Genomic DNA, 26842 nt, shown 5'->3' on the forward strand with positions numbered 1-26842 from the left:
TTAGGATTAATAGTCACTCTTGGTTCTGTTTTTCATAACTGAAAGTTTTTCTGCCAGCAGAGGCTTCTGCATGAAATCTTATTCAGAAAAACTCTCAAAGTACTGTTATATCAAAATGGCTGCCATCTCTTGTTGTTCTCAATGGAACACAGGTCATAGGTTGATGTCCCCTATAAATGTGGCCACCATTTCCCTTGTTCCCTGCAGGAGAGAAGCCAAAGATGGTGGCATCCTATATTGTGAGGAAGTAAAGAGGAATACTTGGGCCCGTTCAGAACAATGGGGAATAAAGGCCCTTCTCTAAATGGGCAACTGAAGGCAGCCTGTAATGTCAGTTCCTTTGAGAACAATGAGAGAGTCAGCACTTTTGAAAAAGAACAGTTTTTGGTGAAACTCTTTGTAGAAGAATATTATTCTTTAGTGTCTGCTGAAAAAAAGTACAGTTATTAAGAATAATAGGGGCAAAATAGCCATTAATTCTTGAAAAAAATCAAATATAGCTTTTGTTTATGATTTCAATGAGGTTTTTTAACTATATGGGAGACATGAAGCATCTGTATTCTGTGAAGATCTTTTTGGACCTAAAAGGCCTGACACGGGGTGCTATATTTCTTATAGGAGTCACTAATAGATTCCATTATAAAGTCTCAGAAAAATAGGTTTTTTATTCACAGTAAGTGCTGTGATATTTGGGGAGGGTATGCTCTATTTTTTATACTTAACAAAGGTTAATCCCTTCTTTAAGTGCAAAATTCAACTTCATTTTACCTATGGACCACAACTGGTGCTTTCACAATGTAGTATTGCTAGGAAGGCTGGCTGTCTAATTCACTTCTGAATAAAATGCACTTGAAAACAGTTGCCTTGCAGCAAACAGATACAAAACTTTTAACCTGGCAATATTTTTCTTTGCAATATCTCGATGTTGTGGGAATTCCTGAGCTTCAGCTAAATAATTATTCCACAGGGGAGAAAGCTTTGCTTTAATTTAATTATGTGAAGCCTGCATTAATGGTTAATGAGAATTTTCATCACTATCTGAGAAGTTTACTATTCTGGCCAGAATTTGGCTGTTGTGACCTGGATTGACCAATATAGGACCTGGAGTAGCAGAAAGTCATTCATGAATTCTAGTCAATTCTAGTCAATTTATTTTGGAGGCAGGAAGAAATGGGCCATGGGCATAGCTTTAACACGCATCAGAGAAATGATGCTTGCATGTGGCTGCTTTTTCCATTTAAGTTTGAATGCCTTAATTTGTAGTGAAGCTTTTTTTAGTCTGTGTGCATAGTTATAGTTGAGACTGCTCTTTTTTTGCAGTTTTCACAGTAAAACAGTTGTGCCATGACACAATATGATATTGCACAAAAGTCATTATGTGGTAATGTAATGGCTGCATTGGCTCAGAATAAAATTTTAGGGAAGTTAAATGGAACTGAAATAGACAATTCTGTTTTAATTTTAGGTGCCAACCATAGCTGTAGTTGCTATTTCTATTCACTAGTTGTTAACTTATAGTAAATGTCTGACATATATATTGCGATAGTTCTTGGAAGATACATACACTAACTGGTGTAATCAGGTAGATAAAAGAATAGAATTTGATTTATTCAAGGAGATTGTTTAAGATTAGTTAACTGATTCTATAAACTCTGTTGTTACTTGTACTATCTTTTTAGAACAAATTTAAACTGCAGTGTGTGTTTTTTTTAATATGTAAACAAGAAAACCTGCGGTTTTAAAAATACCCTACTGTACATTTAAAAAACAAGCCCTAAACTTCTGAACAGGATTGTTACTTTTTTTTTACTTTCTACTTTTTTTATAGCAAACCTGCAATTCTTGCAGTACCACAGTGGTTATGAAGTTCTACGTCTCTGCTGCTGAGAGCAGCACTGAGCATTTCCATATTTAGATTTTCTTTGAGAACTTCTCCATTATTGTGGAAGATCCTGAGGGATCTATTTTATGCTAATCTGGAGGCTGTTGTACCTAACACACCTCTGGTCAGGTCTGTGGAAAAGAGTTGGTTACTTGGTAAAAGGGATTGGTGTTAGACTGTCCCAGAATGTATCTGTGTGCCCCGTAGCTCTCAAGAATACGTGATGGGGAACTGTTCATTTTCTTCCCACTTAACTTCTGTAGTGCAGTGTAATTGCTCAGACTCCAATATTTAGCTGTATATCTTATTACGCTCATGCTTCCATCTAGCAATTAGCTAAATATCACTAATTGCGTGTTGGTTAGGAAGAAAATTCCCTTTTGGGTAGGTTATTCCATAATTGTCTGTGGGGGATTTCTTGCACCTTCTTCTGAAGCACCTGGCTGCTGTTGAAGATGGATTCCTTGTTGGTTGATTTGATGCATTGTAGCATTATTGTATGTTCCTATTAATATTTACTTAGATGGAATAATTTCTATTTACTTTCAGCCAAAATTACATGCCATAAACCATGGCACTGCCTACTGTGGCAGAGAAACTGTAAAGGCCTTATTAGCTCTTTTGGATGAAGAAGCTGCCAATCTTCCTACCAAAAACAAAGCAGAACTATTATATGGTGATGAAAATGTAACTCCATTTGGAATCACCTCTGTCTTAACACTCTTTAGGTGAGTACTAGTAAATCTATAAAATAAAACAAACCCCTGTAATAAATGGTCTGCAGAACAAGAATAATGTTCTTACTTATACAAAGCAAATTACGTAGTAGCAAACTAAGAGATGTATTGTCAATTTGCTGTCAACTTTTTAGTTTCCAGTTTTTTTGTTTACTCAGTATATCTAATTTTCACTTCATTTGAGAATAGTGTGTTCATAGCTCAAAAAACATAATTTTAACACTAGCAACTTATTCACAAAAGTGAATCTACCACTCTAAAATCTACCACTCTTTTCATAAACTTATGAAAAGTTTCTTACTTTTACTTAAAACTGAAGGATTCTTTTTGCTAAAATACAGGAAATCACTTTTATTTCCTTGTTTTCTTTCCTCCCTTCAGACTCTAAAATCTCTTAACAATTTGTACTTCTGTAGCACCTTTATTCTGAGGTTCTCAATTGCTTTACAAACAATAAAACTCTGAACATTGTGTGATAGGTAAGGGATCACTTCATCTTCCACCTAAGTACAGTAACTTCTGGGGTATAATACTGTTTGTAAGTTCTTATGTTTTAAAAATGTTTTTACCTACGCGGTGAAATGTAGCAGAATATGGTATTTTTGAGGAAAGTGATAATCTATATCTCCTCCAATAAATTTGCAATGCAGGTTGGTCACAGGTAGAAACATAGGAAATATTAAACCTTACTATAGTTTGCCGTAGAATCCTAGAATATCAGGGTTGGAAGGGACCTCAGGAGATCATCTAGTCCAACCCCCTGTTTAAAGCAGGACCAATCCCCAATTAAATCATCCAACAGATTTTTGCCTCATACCCCTAAATGCCCCCCTCAAGGATTGAACTCGCAACCCTGGGTTTAGCAGGCCAATGCTTAAACCACTGAGCTACCCCTCCCCCCAATCTTATTTGTTAATTTAAAATTCTCAATTTTACTATCAGTTCTAAGTATTTTTTCTGAATTTTAACAAATGTATTTGTTGTGTCCAGAGATTTCATGATTTTTTTTTATATTGAATGGTCCCAAAAATCTGTTTAAACTTTGTGGTCAGCTGTGCCGGGGATCTGACCACTTTCCAGAAAACTGTGTTTATTTTTAGGGCCAAGGTTGGAAGAGAAAACTGACATGTTTCATGTATGAAACTTTGAGAGATTCAGATAATTTCTCTTTGTCCCTCCCCTATACCTCTGTGTTGGCCTTGACAGAGCTTTCAGTTTAAATGGTTAGATTGGATGGTTCCAGAGCTTTCTTTTCATTCTAAAACTTGGCAAGAAGTTGAAAATGAAAAAAACCTTCCACAGAGCTACTGGTAAGAAGTGGTTACAGTCTCCTTTGTCTCATATTGATAGTGTTTTGTCACTGGCATCTCTATCTTTTGGCACTGAAAGTACCAACATTAACAACAAATCATCAAAAACATTTTAGAATTTTCCAGACAAAGTGAGATTTTTCTCACTGAATCAGTCTCTTCTATATATACTGCAACTCTGACAGAAGATGTTTCATCCTTCCCTTATTGTATGGATCCCTGCTGCTCTCCATTGGAGACTATATTGAAACAATTTCTTGTATGTATATATTCTTGGAGTGCAAATACTTAAGAAAAATAAGGGGTGGTTGTAATTATTGTGAAACCTTATTGATGGCAGAAAGGGGTTACGTGCCATGTTTCCAATAGCATTTTCAGCTTTTCTTTTTTAGCCACCTGAGAAAATGCATTGAAGATAATATCAAAATAAGGAGACTGATCTAGTTAGAGCTACTATCTGTGATTTTTTGGGTAAATTTGGAATGAATTTAGGCTAAACATTTCCATAATTTATTAAGAAAATGCACACAATTTCTTCTCTGGCCTCCCTGCCTCACTGATAAGCCTTCAAGGTCCTACGTAATTTTTCTTCTCCCAGTTTTCTATTGTCAAAGTTATGTTGCTACTCCCATCCCCTTCATTCCGTCAAGGATGCCATCTTTGGTATTCCATTTGTCTACTTCTCCCATAACTGTTTCTGTGCTTTCTAGCATGTTGCCCCCTACTCATCAAATGCCTTTCTGTGATGGGGTGCCTACCCCACACTGGGCTTTAAGGAGTTAATAGAGCCCTTGGGAGGCTGCAAGGAGCAGCCAGTTGGGGCCATGCTGGCCCATATAAGAAGAGCTGCAGAGCAGCTTCAGTCACTCCCTGGAGCTTGAGGAGGGAGGAAGACTGGCTGCCTTGCAGGCTGAAGGCAGCAAGCACCCTGGACAGAGCAGGACTGCAGGCAGAGACCCGGGGAGTTAAAGGCAGTTCCTGGCAGGCTGCAGAGTTCTGCAGGCTGAGGCCCTCAGGCAAGGGCAAAGAGGGTGCTGGGGCCTCGGGGAAGTGGCCCAGGGAGATCTAAAGAGGAGTCGGAGGGGACACAATAAGTGGCCACCATCTACAGGGTCCCTGGGCCGGGACCCGGAGTAATGGGCGGGCCTGGGTCCCCCCCTTCTCCAGTTGTCTCTGGGGAAGTGGCGGAACTCTGTATTGCAGTTGCCACTGAGGAAAATGGCTGGACAGATATTGCAGAGCCCCCAAAAGTGGGGAACCCAGAGCGTAACATGCCCGGAGGGCTATGTTACTGAAGAGGACGCCACAGTCCTGGGAGTGACGTGGGTCCCAGAGCAGAAGTGATGGCAGTGAGGCATCACCAGAAGAGGGCGCACTGGCAAGAAGAACTAATCCCCATGACAGCCAGCAGGAGGCGCTGGAGTGGTGAGTTGCACCCTGTCACACCTTCCTAAACTGGTCTGCAATACTACTAATATCCTGAAGATCCACTTTTTGTAGGCGTTGTTGAAGGAACTAGCTCACTGAGCTAGAGAAGCTACTGAATTGCCAAAATTATTGCCAAATTTGTACCTCACCTTGCAGAAGTCTTGGCACAGCTAAAAGCGTCTTAAAGAGAGTCCGATCTTCAAGGGAACATGTAGAAAGGTTCCGTCTCTGCTGAAATGAAATCACTACTTGTCAGTGCAGGCACATTGGCTGACAGTGATGATAAAGAGGTAACCATTAGGTGTATATTTCCAAGCAAAGAACAGATTTTGTTACTGCAAGAAGCAAAACCACTTGTGTATGCATCCAAGTCTTGTGTCCATGGAAATAAACTATGCACAAACTGAAAAATAGAAGTGTAATTGTCTGTCTGTCTGTGAGAACTTCCATCAAAGAGAGTGTGAGTGTGTGAGTTACTGTGGAGACTGACCAGAAGCCTTTGAAGACAATCATGGGAAGAAACTTGTTATAGCACTGCCAATGCCACAAGTAACAATGATGCGCCTGCAGAATCACAACTTTGTGATTAAACTTAAACCCTAACAGCATATGCCGGTTGCTGAAACCTTAAGTCAGAAATTTTATTGTACTTCCCATCAGTACCTCACATGCAAACAGGTTTTTTTTCGGGGTGGGGAGGTGTGGGAGAGGAGCAGGAGAAAGGATAGAGGAACAGAAGCTTGGATTCCTCCATTCCCCCTGTTTCTGAGGAGCCTTTAAGCATAGGAATTTTTGTTACAAAATGCTGAAGTGTAATTTAGTTAAGAATTGATCTTTTTTTTTCTTTTCTTTTCTTCTTTTTTTAATGTAGATCTCCAGCACAATCCACTAGGTCTTCTCCAAAACCTCTCAGACAACGAATTAAAACATCTGTTGGTGAAAGAAAAATTAAGGTGTCGTATGGTTATTTTATATATTATAATATATATTGTATGAATGTAATACAATACTTGCGTTATGCATCCAGTCTCTCTCTCTCTCTATTTCTGTGTGTGAGAGTGAAATAAATAAATTGTGTGTGTGTGTGTGTGTGTGTGTGTGTGTAATCCATAAATGGAGAAGCATATTGGTGATTAAAGAGGGAGGAATACAGACATAAGCCTGACTAGAAGAGTGACATGATAAAACAGAAAAGTTTGTAGGAAAAAGAGGCTTAAAAACTTGGTTGTGGACAAGCTATCCTAATGAATGGAGGCATGTTGAATTAATCTATATATTTTCATAGTCTGTGTAATTTAAAGTATAATAAAAGCAAAAATGACTACGAACACATGCTCTTCAACTCTTAATTTTGCATTCCTGCTAAATTGGGTTCTGTAAAAGAGCAATAATGGAATTTTTCAGTATCATTTTATGGGCATCTTCTTATGCTTCTAATTTCCAAAATCCTGTTACAAAGCAAGAACTCTCTGAACGAGAAACTTAAATACTTAAAATTAAAAACTTAAATTCTATATCTTGTTGTGTTGTTCAGACAGAAATCTTACTTTATAATAGTGAGTTAGGTATTGTTAGAAACATCATTTAGGAGAATGTCTTCAACAGCACTGACAGCTCCATGAATGCTTTTTTTAGCAGAAGTGCAAAATTTAGTCTTTGTTGGGACTATGCCAGCATTAATCCCTTGCATGTGGATGTTGGGAGCTAAATGAAAGTTGGCCTCTAGTTCCGGCAGATGGGTTCTAGCAATAGATGAGGAAATAAATTAGATCAATTTTAATAGATGAGGAAAGACTATATTATCAATTTGTGGTAAAATGTACTTATTTAGCAATAAGACCAAACAGTAGACTAGCATCACTAAAAGTAACTTTCCATAAATGGGGAATAATGTTTACACAATATATATTTGGTGTGTGTGGGGAAGAAACAAAACTATCACCCCCTCCTAGCACCAAAATGAATTAACTTGGCATGTTGGGGCAATGTTTAGTTATTCACAGGGTGTAGCCTAGTGCGTGTAGTCCTTTGTGACATAATGTTATCAGGGGTCTGAACCCCAGGTAGATGTATTGGGTTTTCAGTACAATTCCTTGTGGAACTAAAATAAAGGAAACCATCAGACTTGAAGTATGTCTGTGTATCCTGAATATATTCTTGTTTCATATAAATAGGTTTAGCTATCAAATAAATGAAGGAACAATCATGGTAAACTAAAGAGTGAAATTAAGCCTAAAACAGATTCCAAAAATGTGTCCTCTGAAAAATAAACCAGATAACAATGATTTTGGTCTGCTTGTTAGTGATAAATTAAACTCTGGTTTGATCCATCAAAATGTGAAAATATGTTAAAGTACATTGTAGGGCCTATTGAAATCAATAGGAGCTCTTTTGGCTGAATGAAGAGTTCAAGACTGGGTCAATGATCAATTGCGTTCAATATCAGAAAGTCCAGGGTATTTATTTAGTTTAAAATAATTATCCTTAATATTCAAAAAACCTTTTAGTCTCCTGAAAGAGATGCATAGGAGTCAGGCTTCCATCACAGAACTTACCAAAAATGTGACTCTGGAAGCTGATTCTTGATTACTAAAACATATTCACTTTTTCAGCAGGGTAAGAACAGAAAAATAATATAAACAATAGTATATTAGCTTTTTTGATTCTTAGGTAAAGGATGCTTTATGGGGCAATCAAAATTAGCCTTAGTGCTGCAGAGGATGATTACTTGGTAGCAGACTTTTATGACTTTGAAAGCCACTGCCACACCAAAAAGAAATGTAGAGAATCATCGTGGCCATAGCAGTTCCCATAGACATTCTGAAGAATGTGGCCAGACAGAAATACTTGTGGGGTGGTAAAAGGCACATGTAGCAGCAGCAATCTTTACAACCTTGACTAGGGTGCTTACAGACACCACTCCAATGGCAGGAGCATATTGGGGAGGAGGCATAGCTATGGTTCTACCCATTCTTGCCTATGCTCCTTGTGGTGGTGCTGTGATTCCCACCCAACTTATTTTTATAGCACAAGATTGACTGCCTTTTTTGCAGGAGCTAAGGGAATGGGAAAGACTATGTAACTACTCTGGAGGCAAAACCAACCTCTAGTTTCCCCTAGGATCCAGAAAGCCATAACTATTTCCTTTATGGCTCCCTCATTCCTGCAGTGCTAAGCAAAGATTAGTGCCTAATACTTCTAAGAATATTTTCCTTTTAAAAAAAAAAATAAAGATTCATGTGGCTCAAATTAGTTTAATTATATCCAGATTGAAGACTTTTTAATTGCATTTAATTGCAGAGTCTACTTACAAGCATAAATTATAAGGCAAAATGTTCAGACAAATGTAAGTTTGTTGGCTAAAGATTACCTACAATCAAGTCTCTTTATTTTAGGGGTGAAAGGCAAACAAATTGGCATCTTATAATACAGTAGATCACTACTACTATTTTTAAACTGTATATGGCCTCTTTACATTGATATTTCATAGTTACAGGATCAGCATCTAGTGTAGCTGCAGACAATTGGCACAGAATATATCGGGGTTTATTTAAAGTAAAATTTACTCTTCTATCTCATCATGTACTAAGCATTTCTTTTTAACAATTAAATATTAGAGCCATTGCTAAGAAGAGTTTTATACATATTTCAAATAAGTCAGTAATTACTTAGGAGTTGTTCTTTCATTAATGCTTTTCCTCAGGAGCTTTTTAAGATGTGAAAATTGGTTTTCTCCCCAGTTGGTCTAAAGTATTCTATTGCACTGAAAAGCATCTGTCTATGGGCTTGTCTATACAGAGCAGTAATACAAAGTACAGGAGTGTGATTTCTAAAGTTCGCTGACATGGTGTGCATTAATTGGTCCATGTAGACCCTGCTGGTGTGAACTAAAATTCCCTACTGAGCTTTAATGTAGTACTGTGTAATAGAGATCTCTAAGAAAATCTGGTAAATGAAAGGTGGAACACTTGCATGTACTAATTTTTGTAAAGAAATGTAAAGGAGTACTTGTGGCACCTTAAAGACTAACAAATTTATTTGAGCATAAGCTTTCGTGAGCTTACAGCTCACTTCATCGGATGCATTCAGTGGAAAATACCACTGAACGCATCCAATGATGAAGTGAGCTGTAGTTCACAAAAGCTTATACTCAAATAAATTTGTTAGTCTCTCCACTGAATGCATCGGATGCAGTGAGCTGTAGTTCACGAAAGCTTATGCTCAAATAAATTGGTTAGTCTCTAAGGTGCCACAAGTACTCCTTTTCTTTTTGTGAATACAGACTAACACGGCTGCTACTCTGAAACCTGTAAAGAAATGTATCCTCCAGAGCAGTTGTTTACCAAAGCATCTCTATAGGCAGTTATGAATAGAACTGCAGATTTGTAAGTTTGAAACCTGGAGCAAAGTGTGTGAGTTGTGTGTGTAGTTTAAAAAAAAACCTGTAGATGGTGGACAAAGCAACTAAGTTATTGTGGATTTGTGATTTTTAGTGTAAAAATCTGTGGAGAGTTTCCATTGTGCCAAATTTCAGCTGAATGAGTTAGCTAAGTGTAAGTGAAAGCATAAGAAATAATGCAGTATATTTTGGGGCATGTTAGTCCCATAGCTGCAGAGGGGCAGAAGACGCAGAAATGTTTGCACATCCCATTCCTGAAGAGTCATTGGAGGCGGTACAAAAAGACCAAACATTCCTCCAAAGGAGATCTAGTGAGGAAGTATGCCTTTTATTCTTGACTCCTTGAAGGAAGAGGAGAAAGTATGCTTCAGCTCATCCTCTCTACCAGACTTGCGAGAGCTGGTAAAGATCTCCTGCATCTTCCTCTGGAAAAAAGATAAGGAGGCAGATCAAATATCTAAACATTCTCAAAGTTCATGTTTAGTTTGAAAGATCTGAGAAGTTTTGCTAGGTGGGAAAGAGGATTCATTCAGCCCTATTCTTGAGGTACATTTAATCATGCAGCTGTGTCGCTTAGAAAGGTTTAGGTGCTCCACTCTTTGGGCTGGATTGTGCCTACCTTATTTTCCCTGACTTCAGTGGGATTGTTTGTATGTATATCTGCTTATCAGTATGAGTAAGGTGGTCAAAATCTGACTTCTAGCAGTTAGGTGCTACAAAGACTTAGGCCCACAGGCAGCCTTACTAGAAGACTGCTCACCTCTTCCTCGGGCTACTCTTGCCTCTATTTCCTTTGGCTAAGAAGGCTGCTTTTTGAGAAGCCAAGCTTTTCTCTTTAGTCACACAAACTTACCTGTAGTTTTTTACTTAGTGGTCAGAGTGAAGGGTTCATAATTCTGTATGATGCTTTTTGGATTGGGTTTGGTTCTTGGATGAATTCTTTTAATAGATTCATAGTGGATTTCTTCTTTCATTGAAGAAAAGCCTCATTTTCTATTTGCGGATCACACATCATGTAAATCTGTGGTTGAGATTTTACCAGAGGCAGAATAAACATGGAATGAAAGTTTAGGTACCTTTTGAGAGTGATCTATGGTAGTCCTTATTCTTGATATGAACTCTGATGGACTGCCTATATAGGGGCTCAGGCAGATTTCTTCAAATAGAAATGAAGTCAGGCAAAGTGGAGAGGACACTACAGGGAGTGATCCACCCAAATCCTGTCCCATAAATCTGTTTATTTTTCCGCTAAGATAATTGTATGATGACTCCTTCTAAAACAACTTCAGATATTTTTTCTATGATAATTTTCATGGAAGGCAGTTACCCTGTCAGCTTCTAACATCTAGTTAAATCTGGTAGGAATAGAAACATTGGATATAGGTGACAAGAGGTTAGCCAAGTAATGCTTGTTTTAGAATACTATCGTTCTTCTTCTCCTGTCCCCTTCCCTTCAACCACTGATTGTAATATGGAGGATATAATATATATATATATTTTATTTCTAAAGGGCAACTCGATTTTCTGGTATTAGTTGTAGTGACTATGCCCATGTGTTAACAGGGATATTAGCTAAAATTAAATATGTTGCAATAAAGTTAGCATTGTAAGCAGTGCTTCAGTCCTAAAAGCTTGCTTCAGAAGGAGAGATGATAGGGTAACAAGCCTTGTGAATGGGGGGGAAGCGGTAGACACGGTATATCTTGACTTTACTAAAGCTTTTGATACTGTCTCGCATGACCTTCTCAAAAACAAACTAGGGAAATACAATCTAGATGGAGCTACTATAACAGGGATGAGCAACCTTTGGCACGCGGCCTGCCAGGGTGAGCCCCCTGGCGGGCTGGGCCAGTTTGTTTACCTGCCGCGTCACAGGTTCAGCCAATCACAACTCCCACTGGCTGTGGTTTGCTGTTCCAGGCCAATGGGGGCTGTGGGAAACGGCAGCCAGCACATCCCTCAGACTGCGCTGGACTGCAGGGATCACTTCTGGGTCCGTTTCTGTTCAATATCTTTATCAATGATTTAGATAACGGCATAGAGAGTACACTTATAAAGTTTGCAGACAATACCAAGCTGGGAGGGGTTGCAAGTGCTCTGGAAGACAGGATTAAAATTCAAAATGATCTGGACAAACTGGAGAAATGGTCTGAAGTAAACAGGATGAAATTCAGTAAGGACAAATGCAAAGAACTCCGTTTATGAAGGAACAATCAGTTGCACACATACAAAATGGGAAATGACTGCCTAGGAAGCAGTACTGCGGAAAAGGATCTGGGGGTCATAGAGGACCATAAGCTAAATATGAGTCAACAGTACAACACTGTTGCAAAAAAAACGAACATCATTCTGGGATGTATTAGCAGGAGTGTTGTAAGCAAGACTTGAGAAGTAATTCTTCCGCTCTACTCCACGCTGATTAGGCCTCAGTTGGAGTATTGTGTCCAGTTCTGGGCACCACATTTCAGGAAAGATGTGGACAAACTGAAGAAAGTCCAGAGATGAGCAACAAAAGATGATTAAAGGTCTAGAAAACATGACCTCTAAGGGAATATTGAAAAAATTGGGTTTGTTTAGTCTGGAAAAGAGAAGACTGAGAGGGACACGATAACAGTTTTCAAGTACATAAAAGGTTGTTACAAGGAGGAGGGTGAAGAATTGTTCTTCTTAACCTCTGAGGATAGGACAAGAAGCAATGGGCTTAAATTGCAGCAAGGGAGGTTTAGGTTGAACATTGGGAAAAACTTCCTAACTGTCAGGGTGGTTAAGCACTGGAATAAATTGCCTAGGGAGGTTGTAGAATCTCCATCATTGGAGATTTTTAAGATCAGGTTAGACAAACAGCTGTCAGGAATCATCTAGATAATACTTAGTCCTGCCATGAGTGCAGGGGACTGGACTAGATGACCTCTCGAGGTTCCTTCCAGTTCTATGATATCTCTGTAATCACCCAGGTTACTGAGCCACCATCTCTCCTTCCAGATCGTGAAGGCATATGGGGAGGCCCTTGAGGATATTTACTGGGACTATTCACCGGCTTAGAGAATTGAGCACCTGATCTATCCTGAGCACTGAGGAGAAGTCCTGTACCTTCCTCCTGAAAGTATGGTGACACCTGAGGTGTGGCCTTGCCCATGAAGTGATCCCTATGCACGACACGATGGGGCTCAATAGCTGAAGACTTTGAGCTATGGTTGGCCTGTTGCATGTGTGCAGTATGGATATGAGATCCTGGCTCTTCTAGACTCTGTCAAGTGATGGGTAGATTTTTGCCACTGAGGGGTTTTTGTCCACTCCTAGGTGAGTTAACTTGTCGAAGGAATCAAAAAACTTTTCTTAATGTTTATTACAAAACCATGCACTTGTAGGAGATCCAGAGTCTGAATCATGTCTTTGTGAGCTGCAGCTTGGGGTAGGGCTCTAATCAGGATATTGTCCAGAAAGAGTTGTAGGTGCATACCTTATGACCTGAGTCTGGTCAATGTCACTGCCAGCATCTTTATAAAGAACCCGGGGGCTGAGGAGAGACCAAATGAGAGTGTTTTGTACTAGTAATGATCTGCAGTGGCATATTCATATGGGAATGTGGAGATAAGCATCTGCCAAATCCACTGAAGTCAGGAGGTCTCCTTGAGACAGGAATGACACCGTAAAGGCTAGGGTCTCCATCTAAAATTTAATTTTATTCATCCACTTATTGAACCTTCTGAGCTTGAGGATGGCTCTGACTCCCCTTTTGGTTCCTGGATGATCAAGATGGTGGAGTGGAATCCTGAGAACCTTTCTTTTGAGGGAACTCATTCTATTGCTCCCAAGTCCAAGAGATCAGAGGTCCCATTCCAGACCAGTTCACGCTTTGCAGTTTTGCTAGAGATGGGAGACTGGAAGAAGGGATGGGATGGAGCTTGCAGCTCAAGTGAGTATCCCTGGCTGACCATCTCCCTTGCCCACTTGTCTGTGGTCAGTGTGGACCATTCCTCTGAGAAATGAAAGATTCTATCTCCTAGATTCAGATCTGTATGGAAGAACATTCGCTTATTGTCATAATGTGGTTTGCTGGGCTGCAGAACCACCTCGGGTCTTTCCAACCAAGCCTCAGTTCCAAAACTTTCCATTGGTATATCTGCTGTCCTTTCTCTGTTACTTCTATGAGGAAGATGGAGAAAAGGAGTGTCTCTGCCTGAAAACAGGTTTGTACTCCCTTCTGACAGCACTCTGTGGAGTGGAAAGGGACAGCTTAGATTTTTGCAGCATTTTCTGCTGCCATTTTACCTTATTTTTCTCCTCAGAGGAGAGATCCTGTGAACTGAGATAAGCACAGAACTTTTTTGGAGTCCATTTTTTGCCCTGTTTTGGAAAGCATCTACCTTCCAGGGTTGTAGCCATATGTACCTCGTGGCTGGTGAACTGGATGCTTTGGCTCTGGCAGAAAATCTCATTGCATCCATTGTGGCATCAGCCACAAATGCTGTTGCTAGGGAAAGTTTCTTAAGTATGGCACTGGAGCCAGGGTGGTTACTGTCTTTCAGGGCCCTAGTGTCCTCCAGCAAGGACCCTGTAGCTCTTGTAAAGCATGTTACAGCGAGGGATGCTCTGGGGGTAGATGAGGAAGCTTTGAAATTCTTTCTGAGGGGAGCTTCCACTTTCCTGTCTGTTGGGTATTTATGGAAGAATTCCCCTTTTGAAGGGATATCCGTATCCTCAGCTAAGGTTTGCCACTGCAGCATCAACCTTTGGGACTTCAGTAATAGCATTTTTTGGTTCTTGCAGCTTGTGGAGTCAAAGGTCCTGTCTGTTACTGAATATACCTTTGTCAGTTTTCTCCAATTCCTCTCTGATCACATCCTCAAAGAAAGGAGGACAGCAGGGGAATCATTGCCTTGTGGAAGGATTTTTAGGGAACCTATTTGCTTTGAGGCTGAGGTCATGTCTATACTACAAACTTAATCTGACTCAAGTTACTTCTTTCCTGACTGGCGGATTACCACTGGCAATGTTGAAATGCCAATAGTGATCGTGGGTGACCCAACCTATTCCTTGCTCCCCCTTGCTTATGAAAGCTGTACACCAGCCACCTTGACAGCACCAAACGCTTCAACTACTGGCTTAGCAGGTGCAGAATGGCAGCTGAATATGCCTTTGGTTATTTGAAGGGGTGCTGTTGTTTACTCACAAGATTGGACCTCAGTGAGAAAATTATCCCAATGGCTACTGCTGCCTGCTGTGACCTGCATAATTTCTGAAAAGCAAAGGAGAAAGTTTCAGCCAAGGCAGAAGGTGAAGGTGGAGCAGCTGTCTGCTGAATTTGAACAGCCAGATACAAAGCTATTAAGAGCTCAACACTGAGCTATCAGGCTCAGGGACGCTTTGAAAGACCATTTTAATAGTGTGATAGAGAAGTGTGTTTGTGTTGTAGTATCCTCTACCAGGCCCTGCTCTTTTGCAGCCTGGTATGAATTGTGTGGTGATTGCTGTATATGTAGGAACATAACATTGTTAATGCACCTGTTAATTTTGCTCATGAATATTATGAGTTGTGTGACACCGTGCAGTATCAGGCACTGTTAAAACTGCTGAGCACAAGCCAGCATATATTGTGAACTAATAAAAATGAATTTATGTTCCAATTAATAGAATTTTATTCTTTAACAAATTCTATGCAAAAATACCCCTGGGCAATTTTAAAAACCAAATACATTTAAAGCTTAATAAATTAAGAGAACAGAACTTACAAAGGGGAATAAACATTCATGACCATTTCAGTTACACATACAGAACTGTGGCTTTCACAGGTCAGTGTATGTGAAGCTGTTACTGTCTTTAATGCCCCCCAGGGTGGAGTGGTAAGGGTAGTGCAGCAACCACTGATGCCATATGGAATGTTGGAGTGGGGAGGGTGTTTAGAGAGGTCCTGATATTGATTCTCAGTAGGCTGCAGAGGCAGGTGAGCACAGGATTGTTGAACCTGAAGGTCTACCAAAGTCTGCAGCCTCTTCGTTTGCTGTCTGAGAAGCCCCATTATGTCCTGGTGCATCTCCCTATCCTTTTCCTGCACCTTTCCCCTCTCTACTCTGTCCTTCTCCACTCTGTCTGCAGTGGTCATCCTCCAGACCCTGTGCTCACTGTGTGATGCAGCACCGGCTTGCGGGATCTACTGGAACGTGTCATGCCTCAGTCCATTTTGTTTGTTTTTATAGTTCTTCTGTAGTTAGTAGTAGTAGTAGTTTTATAATTAGTTTAGAGTGTGTTGGGAATCCTCCCTGGAGCCATGGTATGCCGCGGTCCTCATGGCACCAAAAAGCGTGAGGTCTGCGCCAAGCACATGCCAAAAAGTGACCCACACACCTCATGTTTAAGCTGTCTAGGTGAGGGTCACCAAAAGGACTGTTGCAGAATCTGCCGTGAGTTTCACTCCAGAGCTTTGAAAGAGAAGTAGCAGCGGCTCAAAGTTCTGCTTATGGAGGCAGCTCTGTGCCCCCGTTCAGACCTGGGATCAGGGGATCTCATGCCTAGCACCTCCTTCTTGGTGCAGAGTGCCCCGGTGCCATCATCCCAGGAACCGGTGCCAAGAAAGGACTCTGTGTGAGACACTCGGCACTGTCATGGCTCCTTCCGAGCCCATTTGGCGGGTAGGCACCAGTCTCAATCACCAGAGCCTCAGAAGAAAAAGAAGCTGGAGAGGGATCGTTCTTCTCCAGAAAGTCTAAAGGGCCAACGACTGCGAGACCCCATATCAGACACGACCAAAACTTTATGGCAGATCCCATCCTCGTTGCCCCCCAGAGCTAAAGCACAATGAAGGGCGCTATTTTATGCCATCTAGGGGCTACGAGCCTCTGTACTCGTACCCGCCACCTGATTCCCTTGTTGTGGACATTGCCAATCAGTGCTTGCGGCAAGATTAGCAGGGACCCTCCCCTAAGAATTGGGAGGCGAAAAGACTCGACCTTTTTGGGAGGCAGGTCTACTCTACAGGTGGGTTGCAGTTCAAATCAGCAGGCCATTGTCAGCAGGTACCGCTATAATACATGCGGGGCAATGGCAAAATTTGCAGAGCTGCTGCTGCAAGACTCCTATGCCGAATTCTCAGCCTTCATCGACAACGGTAAGCTCATTTTCCGAGCTTCCCTGCAGGCGGCGCTGGACGGAGCTGATGTGGCCACAGGGGTGATGGCAACAGGAGTGGCCGTGAGAAGAGGTGCCTGGCTCCAGGTCTCTGGCCTTCCTTACAAGATGCAACAGATAATACAGGGCCTTACCTTTGAGGGTGTGACTCTGTTTTCCGAAAAGATGGATAAAAGGCTTCACAGTCTGAAGGACTCCAGAGCCACCCTCAAATCCTTGGGCCTTCACACCCTCGGCATGCAGCGGAGACACTTCAGGCCGCAACCTCTGCCACGGTTCTTCCAAAAACAGAACCGACAGGACGGTTCAAGGAGGAGGAATAGGAGTGGCAGAAAAAGGCTGTACTTGTCCTCAGGCCAGGGCGCTGGCCAATCCAAGCCACCTTCAGGCCCGAAACAGGCCTTTTGAAGGGGCAGTCAAGGATGGTGTAACAGTGCAAGGACTGGATCCAACCTACGTTACCTGTTTGTCCCAACTATCCCCTTTCTGCCCTGTGGTCCTGCATCACATTACCATGCAGAGAACCCAATGGTCCAGAGAGGGGATACTGCATCCAATTCTGTGCCCTCCAACCCTTCCACCCCCCTTCTCCGTCCCTCTTCTGGGATCACTCTCACGAGCATCTCCTTGTACAGGAGGTGCACTCGCTGCTATTGCTGGGGGCAGTGGAAGTTGCTCCTCAGGAGCAGAAGGGCAAGGGCTTCTATTCACAGTATTTTCTAATACCGAAAGCCAAGGATGGGCTCAGGCCCATCCTAGACCTGCGGGAGCTCAACAGATTCATAAAGGAAACTCAAGTTCTGCATTGTCTCCTTGGCCTCCATCATCCCTTCCTTGGATCCAGGGGACTGGTATGCCACCCTCAATTTGAAGGACGTGTATTTTTGTATTGCAATCATTCTGTCCCACAGAAGATACTTCAGGTTTGTGGTGAACAACAACCACTGTCAGTTCACAGTCCTCCTGTTTGGCCTGTCAGCGGCACCTCGGGTGTTTACCAAGTGCATGGCAGTTGTGGCCGCGTTCCTGCACAGTCAGGAACAGGTGTTTCCATACCTTGATGACTGTCTCCTCAAGGGTCACTCCAGATCTCAAGTGGAGGCACAAGTCAACTTCATAAGAATGATGTTTGGCAAACTGGGCCTTCTCCTCAATGTGGGGAAATTGTCTCTGTCCCTGGTTCAGTGGATAGAGTTCATAGGGGTGATACTGGACTCCACACAGGCATATCTCTCAGAAGTGCAGTTTCTGGCCCTGGGCAACATCTTTTGAAGTCTCAGTTTCCCACCACCACAGCAAGGAATTGCCTGAAACTTCTAGGACACATTGCCTCTTGTACATATGTGGTGCAACATGTCAGGCTCAGACTCCAGCTGCTCCAATCGTGGCTAGCCTTGGTGTATCGGGCGGCTTGGAACAGTTTGGACAGGGTCGTGACTCTACCTCACCAGGTCGTCAACTCTCTCCAGTGGTGGCTCGACCCGCAGGTAGTCGGTCCAGGGGTCCCCTTCACCGGTCCTCAGTCGTCCCACTGGGACACATCTTTCCTGGAAATATCTGTGGAAGCTCCAGTCACCATGCTGCTCCTCCCGGACTTAGTAACTGAGGATCACTGCCGTCTCCAGCACCCAAACCTTGAGTCGTTGCACCTCACGGCATGGAAGCTCTGTGGCTGAACTCCATGGAACTCTCCTGTTTGGACTCGGTTAGATAAGTCCTCCTTGGCAGTAGGAAACCCTCCACCAGGGCTACCTACCTTGCCAAGTGGAAGAGATTCTCAATCTGGTCGGCGCAGCATCATTCATCCTTGACGCTCGCCTCTATACCACTCATACTGGATTACCTTCTCCACCTCAAGCAGCAGGGACTGTGCATGTCACCAGTAAGGGTTCACTTGGCCGCAATCTCTGCCTTCCATCCAGGTGCAGAGGGCCGGTCAGTCTTTGCCAACCCTGTGGCCAGCTGTTTCCTGAAGGGTCTCGACAGGCTATATCCGCATGTCTGACAGCCGGTCCCTGCCTGGGACCTCCATGTGGTCCTTTCCAGAGTGACGGGGCTGCCCTTTGAACCACTGGCGACATGTTCCCTTCTCTATCTCTTGTACAAGGTGGCGTTTCTGTTCGCGATAACCTCAGCAAGGAGGGTGTCTGAGCTCAAGGCCCTAACATCGGAGCCTCCTTATACCGTGTTCTTTAAGGACAAGGTTCAGCTCAGGCCACATCCAGCTTTCCTCCCGAAGGTTGTTTCCCAATTTCACATCAACCAGGACATCTTCCTCCATGTGTTCTATCCTAAGCCACATTCAAGTGACAGGGAGCAGAGGCTTCACTCATTGGATGTCTGCAGAGTGCTAGCCCTCTACATCGAGAGAATGAAACTGTTCTGAAAGTCCATTCAACTGTTTGTGGCTGTGGCAGACAGGACGAAAGGTCTTCCAGTCTCCTCCCCAACAAATTTCGTCATGGATCACATCCTGTGTCCGGGAGTGCTACACCCTGGTAGGAGTACCTGCCCCTCCGCTCATGGCGCACTCCACCAGGGTGCAGGCTTCTTCAGCAGCATTTCTGGCACAAGTTCCCACCCAAGAAGCATGCAGAGCAGCAACGTGGTCCTCCATATATACTTTCACTGCACATTATGTGATTACCCAGCAGGCCAGAGACTATGTGGCCTTCAGTATAGCAATGCTCCAATCAGTGCATAACTCTGACCCCGCCTCCAGAATTTAGGCTTGGGAGTTACCTGATTTGGAATGGACATGAACAAGCACTTGAACAACACATCTCGAAGAACAGTTACGAGAGGGTGAGGAACAGTTTTTTCTTCATGTCCATTCCAATACCCGCTCTCCTACCCCTCTGTCAGAGTAGCAGGCAAGAAGAAACTGAGCGGATGGCGGGTCAACAGGACTCTATATTGAGCACAATGAAGGAGTGACTCCAAGGGGGCACCCAGGCTGACCCAACGGATGTTGCTATGGGAAAAATCTTCCGGCTGCCGTGCACGTGCACGCATACACACCTGATTGGAATGGACATGAACAACACATCTCGAAGAACAACAGTTACGAGAAGGGGTATAACTGTTTTTTCATTGTTAGCACATTTAGCCCACAACAACTGTAGTGAATTTCCAGTAGTTTGGCTTATTTCGCTTCTTAATATAACCGGAGACAACCTTTCCTATATGAGGTACTCTTTTCTTCCAACTAGGAACCTAACACTAATTTCAGTTTTAAAAAAAAATTGTGGCTAAAGGACTCTACCAAACCTTGTCAAGTTTGAAGTTCATTATAATTTTACTGTGTATGGAAATTCTTCCAAGGAAAAAGCTCTACAAAGCAGAGAATTTCAATCTGCCATTCTCATGTGACTTGATTATGTCTATATAAAATGACTTGACAGCAATGCATGAAGCTGGATATTATTCTTAGTTGTTTAGTTCTCCAAGAGCTGTTGCTAGTGAGAATTGTTTTGCCTATTTATGATTCCAGTACAAATAAAGAGAGACTTGGAAAGCTATCAACAGGAAGCTATCAAGATTTTCTGTGTATCCAATACACTTGTGCAGAGAAACTCAACATTTGACTAAGGAAAAGCTATCTGTCTGAGATACTCGTCTCACCTACTACACCAAACAAAATTAGTTTGTTTTTAATGGAGAATTATGAGGAACATCTTTGCTCAGTGATTTCAACCTCTGAGGAGCACTATGCACTTTTTTCTTGTTTTTTAACGCAATAGAAATTCTGCAGTAAGAATAATTCTAGCTTTTTTTTTTTTTTTGCTATCCATTAATTTCTATTAGAATCTGATAAACCCTACTTATGTGGGAGAATGGTATTTGTGATTCCAGGAACCACCTAAACCGCTTTCCTAGGGCCAAATCCTGTGAGTCTCAAGGCAACCACAAATCCCAGTGATGTGGTGATTTAAGACTGAATGCTCTCAAAACAATAGTGAATAAACCCGGGATAGTCAAAGGCTGGTATGGTGTATTGGTAATGATTTTGATGGATTTGGGACAAGAGAAACTTGCTATTACCTGAGAGATAGCCAGCACATTTTTCATGGTTGAATAAAGCGATATTTTGGTTTGGTCAAGGCAAATGACATTTTGCCACTCTTTCTTTCCTTTTTAAATCTCTTTCAACCTCCCCTTCCCCACAAAGGGTGAGGAAAAGATTTTCTCTCCCCCTTCCCCCTCCCTCCCCTTCTCCAAAGGCTATCTTGATTGGTTGGCCAGAAAATAAAAACATGTGTTTGTTGTTACTGATGTAGTCTTTTTTTTAAAATTCTATTATGCTATTCCAGTGTATAAAAACCACTCTGAGCATTTTTACTAAGTGTTGGCAGTTCTGTCTGTATGCAGAGGCTGGAGGGAGATCTGGAGTAGATTATCAGATGTAACTTTTTAGAAATAAATAGAAGGGCATACATTAGTAACAATTAATACAAGGGAAAATATGGGTTTCTCAGTGGCATATCATAAACTAAATAAAGTGCATTTTTTTAAAAGGTACAAGAAGACCAAGTCAAAGCATATGCTAACCTGGCCCTTAGGGCCCCACATATGCCTTCGGCATACCACAAAATGAGGCATCCAAGCCCATTGTCCTGACCCCCCTTTGAGAGTGGCAGTGGCAGGGGACCCCTCTCCTCTTCTAGCGAGGCAGGGGAAACTGTATGATCTCCCTTTCCTCCACACAGGAGCACAGCAGGACCCTCTCATCTCTGTGGGCAGCAGATCTACCCTGTAGTACAGCTGTTGGGGTATATCTGCTTCAATGGATCTTGGGACTTAATATCACATTGAGATGAAAAGGGCAGTTCAAACCTCTAAGCACTATTGTTTCATGCTGTCTGCAGACTCAAGCACTCACCACTGTGTCAAATATAATCAGGTGTCATTTTCAAACCTCTCTTTGCAACAGTGAGGGTTAAAGTCTTTAAGAAATAAATAAAGTGTAAACCAAGATTGGTGTAATCAAATGACCCGAGAAGCTGTTGAGCTCTTGTAGTATCTCTGCTTTAATTCAGCTCGGGGCTCTTGCTGGTATTCTGCCTTCAGCATACTTTAACCTATTTTTTTTTTTTTTTGGTGCACTCTGAATATACCATAATTATTGCTAGTAAATACCCATTCCCTGACCAGCTGGCACATTTAGATGCTTCAGGAAACTCTTAAAGCTTGATTCAACATGACTTGCATCTTGTGTAGTCATATAAACTTGTGTAAAATGGGTGTGAAACAGTAGCACCAGTGTGAGAAAGTGGACAATTATTTTATTTAGGGTTTTGCATACGGCACAGTTGGAAATGACTTACACAGGGTATAATGCAGAGGAGAACTAGATCTTGAGACCAAGAGCCAAGACCCAAAGTAGTATATAGACAAATGGCTTTTTGTCAGGCCTTTAGTGTTGAAGTCCTAACGTGTCCAAGCTTGAAACGATCTCAGTGGACATCCCCCATGACATTTGAATCGCTATGTTCTTATAAGCTTTCAGAGCTGACTTGCCTCACTGAGGCCTGTGAAAGTTTAAAAAAAACAAAAAAAAGAAACCCTTGTGGTTTCTTTGACTACTTTGATGTTCTATATACTGGTTCTGTCATGCAGATGAAATATCTTAGTCAGCTCTACACAAATTGTAACTCGTCCACATTATCATGAAGAACATGGGAAAGATCTGTAATATTTTTATGACTATTATGTGACCCTCTGGATGGTTGATGGTTATTGTGTTGCTTTCTAAGAATACGTGATGGTTATTTCTGTCTTAGGTGGTTTTACACATCTTCAGGAATCAAAGTTAGTGGTGTTAGATAACCTAATAACCAATGTTTGACCAGATGAATGCCAAGGCCTTTGAGGTTTTGTCCCTGCCCAAATGGGGCACAACATCTCCTAGCTTCGAAGAGGGGAAGAGTCCTCCAGGCTGGAATCCTTAAACCAGTGATACTCAGACTGAGGCTTGGAAGCCGCAAGTGGTTCTTTAATGTGCCTCCTTTGTCTCTTTGCAGCACATGATATTAAAAGACTGTGATTTAATTATTAACCGCTGTAAGTTATTAACCAGTCAGGATGCTTTTTCTATGTTGTTCACCAATTGTAGAACACTTGGTGAGTCATTTTGCTGTGAGAATAATACAGTAAAAGCTTTTTTTATCCGGCATTTTGGGGGAGTGCGGGGTGCCAGTAAGTGAAAAATTCCAGTTAACTAAGAGGGAGGGAGTTTGGGTACAGGAGGGCGGGCAGGGTTGGGGCAGGGGAGGAGGTGCAGGGCACGGGCTTTGGAAGGGAGTTTGGGTGTGAGAGGGGGCTTAAGGCAGGGGGTTGGAGGGCGGGTGGGGTCTCAGGGTGCCAGATCCAGGGGGCGCTCACCTCAGGTGGCTCCCTGCAAGCGGTACCTGGTTCCTGCTACTCCTAGGCAGAGGTGCGGCAGGTGGCTCTGTGCGCTGCCACTGCCCCGAGGACTAGCTCCACAGCTCCCATTGGCCAGGAACCAATTTCAATTGATTTCAGTTACAACAGAGAATACAAAGTGTACAGTGCTCACTTTATATTATATTTTTGAGTACAAATATTTGCACTGTAAAAATGATAAATAGTATTTTTCAATTCACCTCATACAAGTACTGTAGTGCAATCTCTTTATCATGAAAGTATAAGTTACAAATGTAGATTTTTATTGTTTTTACATAACTGCACTCAAAACCAAAACAATATAAAACTTTAGAGCCTACAAGGCCACTCAATCCTACTTCTACAATCCTTACTACTTGTTCAGCCAATTGCTAACACAAACAGGTTTGTTTACATTTACGGGAGATACTGCTGCCTGCTTCTTATTTACAATGTCAACTGAACATGAGAACAGGCATTTGCATGGCACTTTTGTAGCCAGCATTGCAAGGTATTTACGTGCTAGACATGCTAAACATTCGTATGCCCCTTCATGCTTTGGTCACCATTCCAGAGGACATGCTTCTATGTGATGATGCTTGTTTAAAAAAAAAAATGCATTAATTAAATTTGTGACTGAAATCCTTGGGGGAGAATTGTATGTCCCCCGCTCTGTTTTACCCACATTCTGCCATATATTTCTGCTTTGGATCGTTATCGAGCAGAACCATTAGCATGGACGTGTGTCCTTTGGAATGGTGGTTGAAGCATGAAGGGACATATGAATCTTTAATGCATCTGGCACGTAAATATCTTGCAACGCCGGGTACAACAGTGCCATGTGGACACTTGTTCTCACTTTCAGGTGACATTGTAAACAAGAAACGGACAGCATTATCTCCTGCAAATATAAACAAACTTGTTTGTCTGAGTGACTGACTAAACAAGAATTAGGACTGAGTGGACTTTACATTGTTTTAGTTTTGAATACAGTGTTTGTTTTTGTTTTGTTTTGTTTACATAATTCTACATTTGTAAGTTCAGTTTCAATGATAGAGATTGTATTACAGTACTTGTATAAGCAGAATTGAAAAATACTGGTTTCAGAGTAACAGCCGTGTTAGTCTGTATTCGCAAAAAGAAAAGGAGTACTTGTGGCACCTTAGAGACTAACCAATTTATTTGAGCATAAGCTTTCGTGAGCTACAGCTCACTTCATTGGATGCATACTGTGGAAAGAATAGAAGATCTTTTTATACACACAAAACATGGAAAAAATGGGTGTTTACCACTACAAAAGGTTTTCTCTCCCCCCACCTCACTCTCCTGCTGGTAATCGCTTATCTAAAGTGATCACTCTCCTTACAATGTGTATGATAATCAAGTTGGGCCATTTCCAGCACAAATCCAGGGTTTAACAAGAACGTCTGAGGCGGGGGGGGGGTATGCAGGACCCACCTGCGGAAGTGAAGAAACAGATTCGTAGAGCCAGAAGAGTTCCCAGAAGTCACCTACTACAGGACAGGCCTAACAAAGAAAATAACAGAACGCCACTAGCTGTCACCTTCAGCCCCCAACTAAAACCCCTCCAACGCATTATTAAGGATCTACAACCTATCCTGAAGGATGACCCAACACTCTCTCAAATCTTGGGAGACAGGCCAGTCCTTGCCTTCAGACAGCCCCCCAACCTGAAGCAAATACTCACCAGCAACCACATACCACACAACAGAACCACTAACCCAGGAACCTATCCTTGCAACAAAGCCCGTTGCCAACTGTGCCCACATATCTATTCAGGGGACACCATCACAGGGCCTAATAACATCAGCCACACTATCAGAGGCTCGTTCACCTGCACATCCACCAATTTGATATATGCCATCGTGTGCCAGCAATGCCCCTCTGCTATGTACATTGGTCAAACTGGACAGTCTCTACGTAAAAGAATAAATGGACACAAATCAGATGTCAAGAATTATAACATTCGTAAACCAGTTGGAGAACACTTCAATCTCTCTGGTCACATGATTACAGACATGAAAGTTGCGATATTACAACAAAAAAACTTCAAATTCAGACTCCAGTGAGAGACTGTTGAATTGGAATTCATTTGCAATTTGGATACAATTAACTTAGGCTTGAATAGAGACTGGGAGTGGCTAAGTCATTATGCAAGGTAACCTATTTCCCCTTGTTTTTTCCTACCCCCCCCCCCAGACATTCTTGTTAAACCCTGGATTTGTGCTGGAAATGGCCCAACTTGATTATCATACACATTGTAAGGAGAGTGATCACTTTAAATAAGCTATTACCAGCAGGAGAGTGGGGTGGGGGGAGAGAAAACCTTTTGTAGTGGTAAACACCCATTTTTTCATGCTTTGTGTGTATAAAAAGATCTTGTGTACTTTCCACAGTATGCATCCGATGAAGTGAGCTGTAGTTCATGAAAGCTTATGCTCAAATAAATTGGTTAGTCTCTAAGGTGCCACAAGTACTCCTTTTCTTTTTGAAAAATACTATTTCTTACAAATATTTGTAATCAAAAATACATATAAAGTGAGCACTGTACATGTTGTGTTGTAATTGAAATCAATATATTAGAAAATGTAGAAAACATCCAAAAATATTTACATAAATGGTATTCTATTATTGTTTACAATGCAATTAATCACAATTAATTTTTTTAATTGCATGACAGCCCTAATTGTATATTATCAGTAGAGTTGTTGGATATTGTCATTATAAAGTAATTATCTCCCTTATTGATACCTGTCAGCCACTTTGAAGTCCGCTGAATTCTACAGCTAGAACTCAGAACAAAATTTGGTCCGCAGAATCTATATTATTGGTGATAAATGGTCCAGAAAGAACAAAGCTTGATATTTTTTTTTCAAATCCCAGATTGATTTAGTAGTGCAGGTAGCTGGGGAAACCATATTTTTATATATAAACTGAGCAAGTTTGATCTGGAGTCCTTGACTCATTGACTATGGAGATTCAGCCCATAATGTAACTTTTATTCTCTTTTTTTATTCTCTTTTGTTGAACCGTACTTTCTGATTGGTCTGTACTAATCAGTTGGGTTTCTGGCTTTGGAAGCTTAGGGGTGGAAATCAATTGTCTCTAAAAATACAACAGAGGTAGATATGATAGTGTTCTTTAGTATTGTAAAATTCTGACAATTCAGGCTGTGCAGATGCTTTTAATGCATTTGGGACTTGGACAGTATATCTGTGAAAATCATATGGCCTGCCTTTTGCACTCTGTATGGGAATTATTTGGTTTTGTGAGGGAGTTGAAAATTTGAAATTTTCATCTAACAAGAAAGGGATAGAATAATATTGAGTGTTCTACAGTTAGACCAATTTTTAGTATATTTGACTCAAATTTTATATTGGACTATAGCTATTTGTCTCTGTCTTTGGGGTGTGTGTGCTTTTTTAGAGATTTCATTTTTTCTACTCTTTTATGTAGTTTGTTTTGATGGGGAGCCTTATCCTAATGAAAGTTGCTTGTTGACACTTCAAAGGAAATAGTGGGCTCATCTTGTTCA

The 26842-nt window shown here is 41.6% G+C and overlaps 1 protein-coding gene across 3 annotated transcripts in view; it reads left to right on the plus strand.

Moving 5' to 3' along the window:
- PARPBP (PARP1 binding protein) overlaps positions 1-26842 on the plus strand; it is a 91256-nt gene that overhangs the window by 61067 nt on the left and 3347 nt on the right. For all 3 annotated transcript variants that reach the window (XM_077828439.1, XM_077828449.1, XM_077828456.1), the window contains 2 exons: positions 2432-2610; positions 6229-6310. In XM_077828439.1, the coding sequence (XP_077684565.1) occupies positions 2432-2610; positions 6229-6310 (261 nt within the window). The remainder of the gene's footprint in view (positions 1-2431; positions 2611-6228; positions 6311-26842) is intronic.

Source organism: Eretmochelys imbricata, chromosome 1 (genome assembly GCF_965152235.1).
Source record: "Eretmochelys imbricata isolate rEreImb1 chromosome 1, rEreImb1.hap1, whole genome shotgun sequence".
Taxonomy (NCBI): Eukaryota; Metazoa; Chordata; order Testudines; family Cheloniidae; genus Eretmochelys; species Eretmochelys imbricata.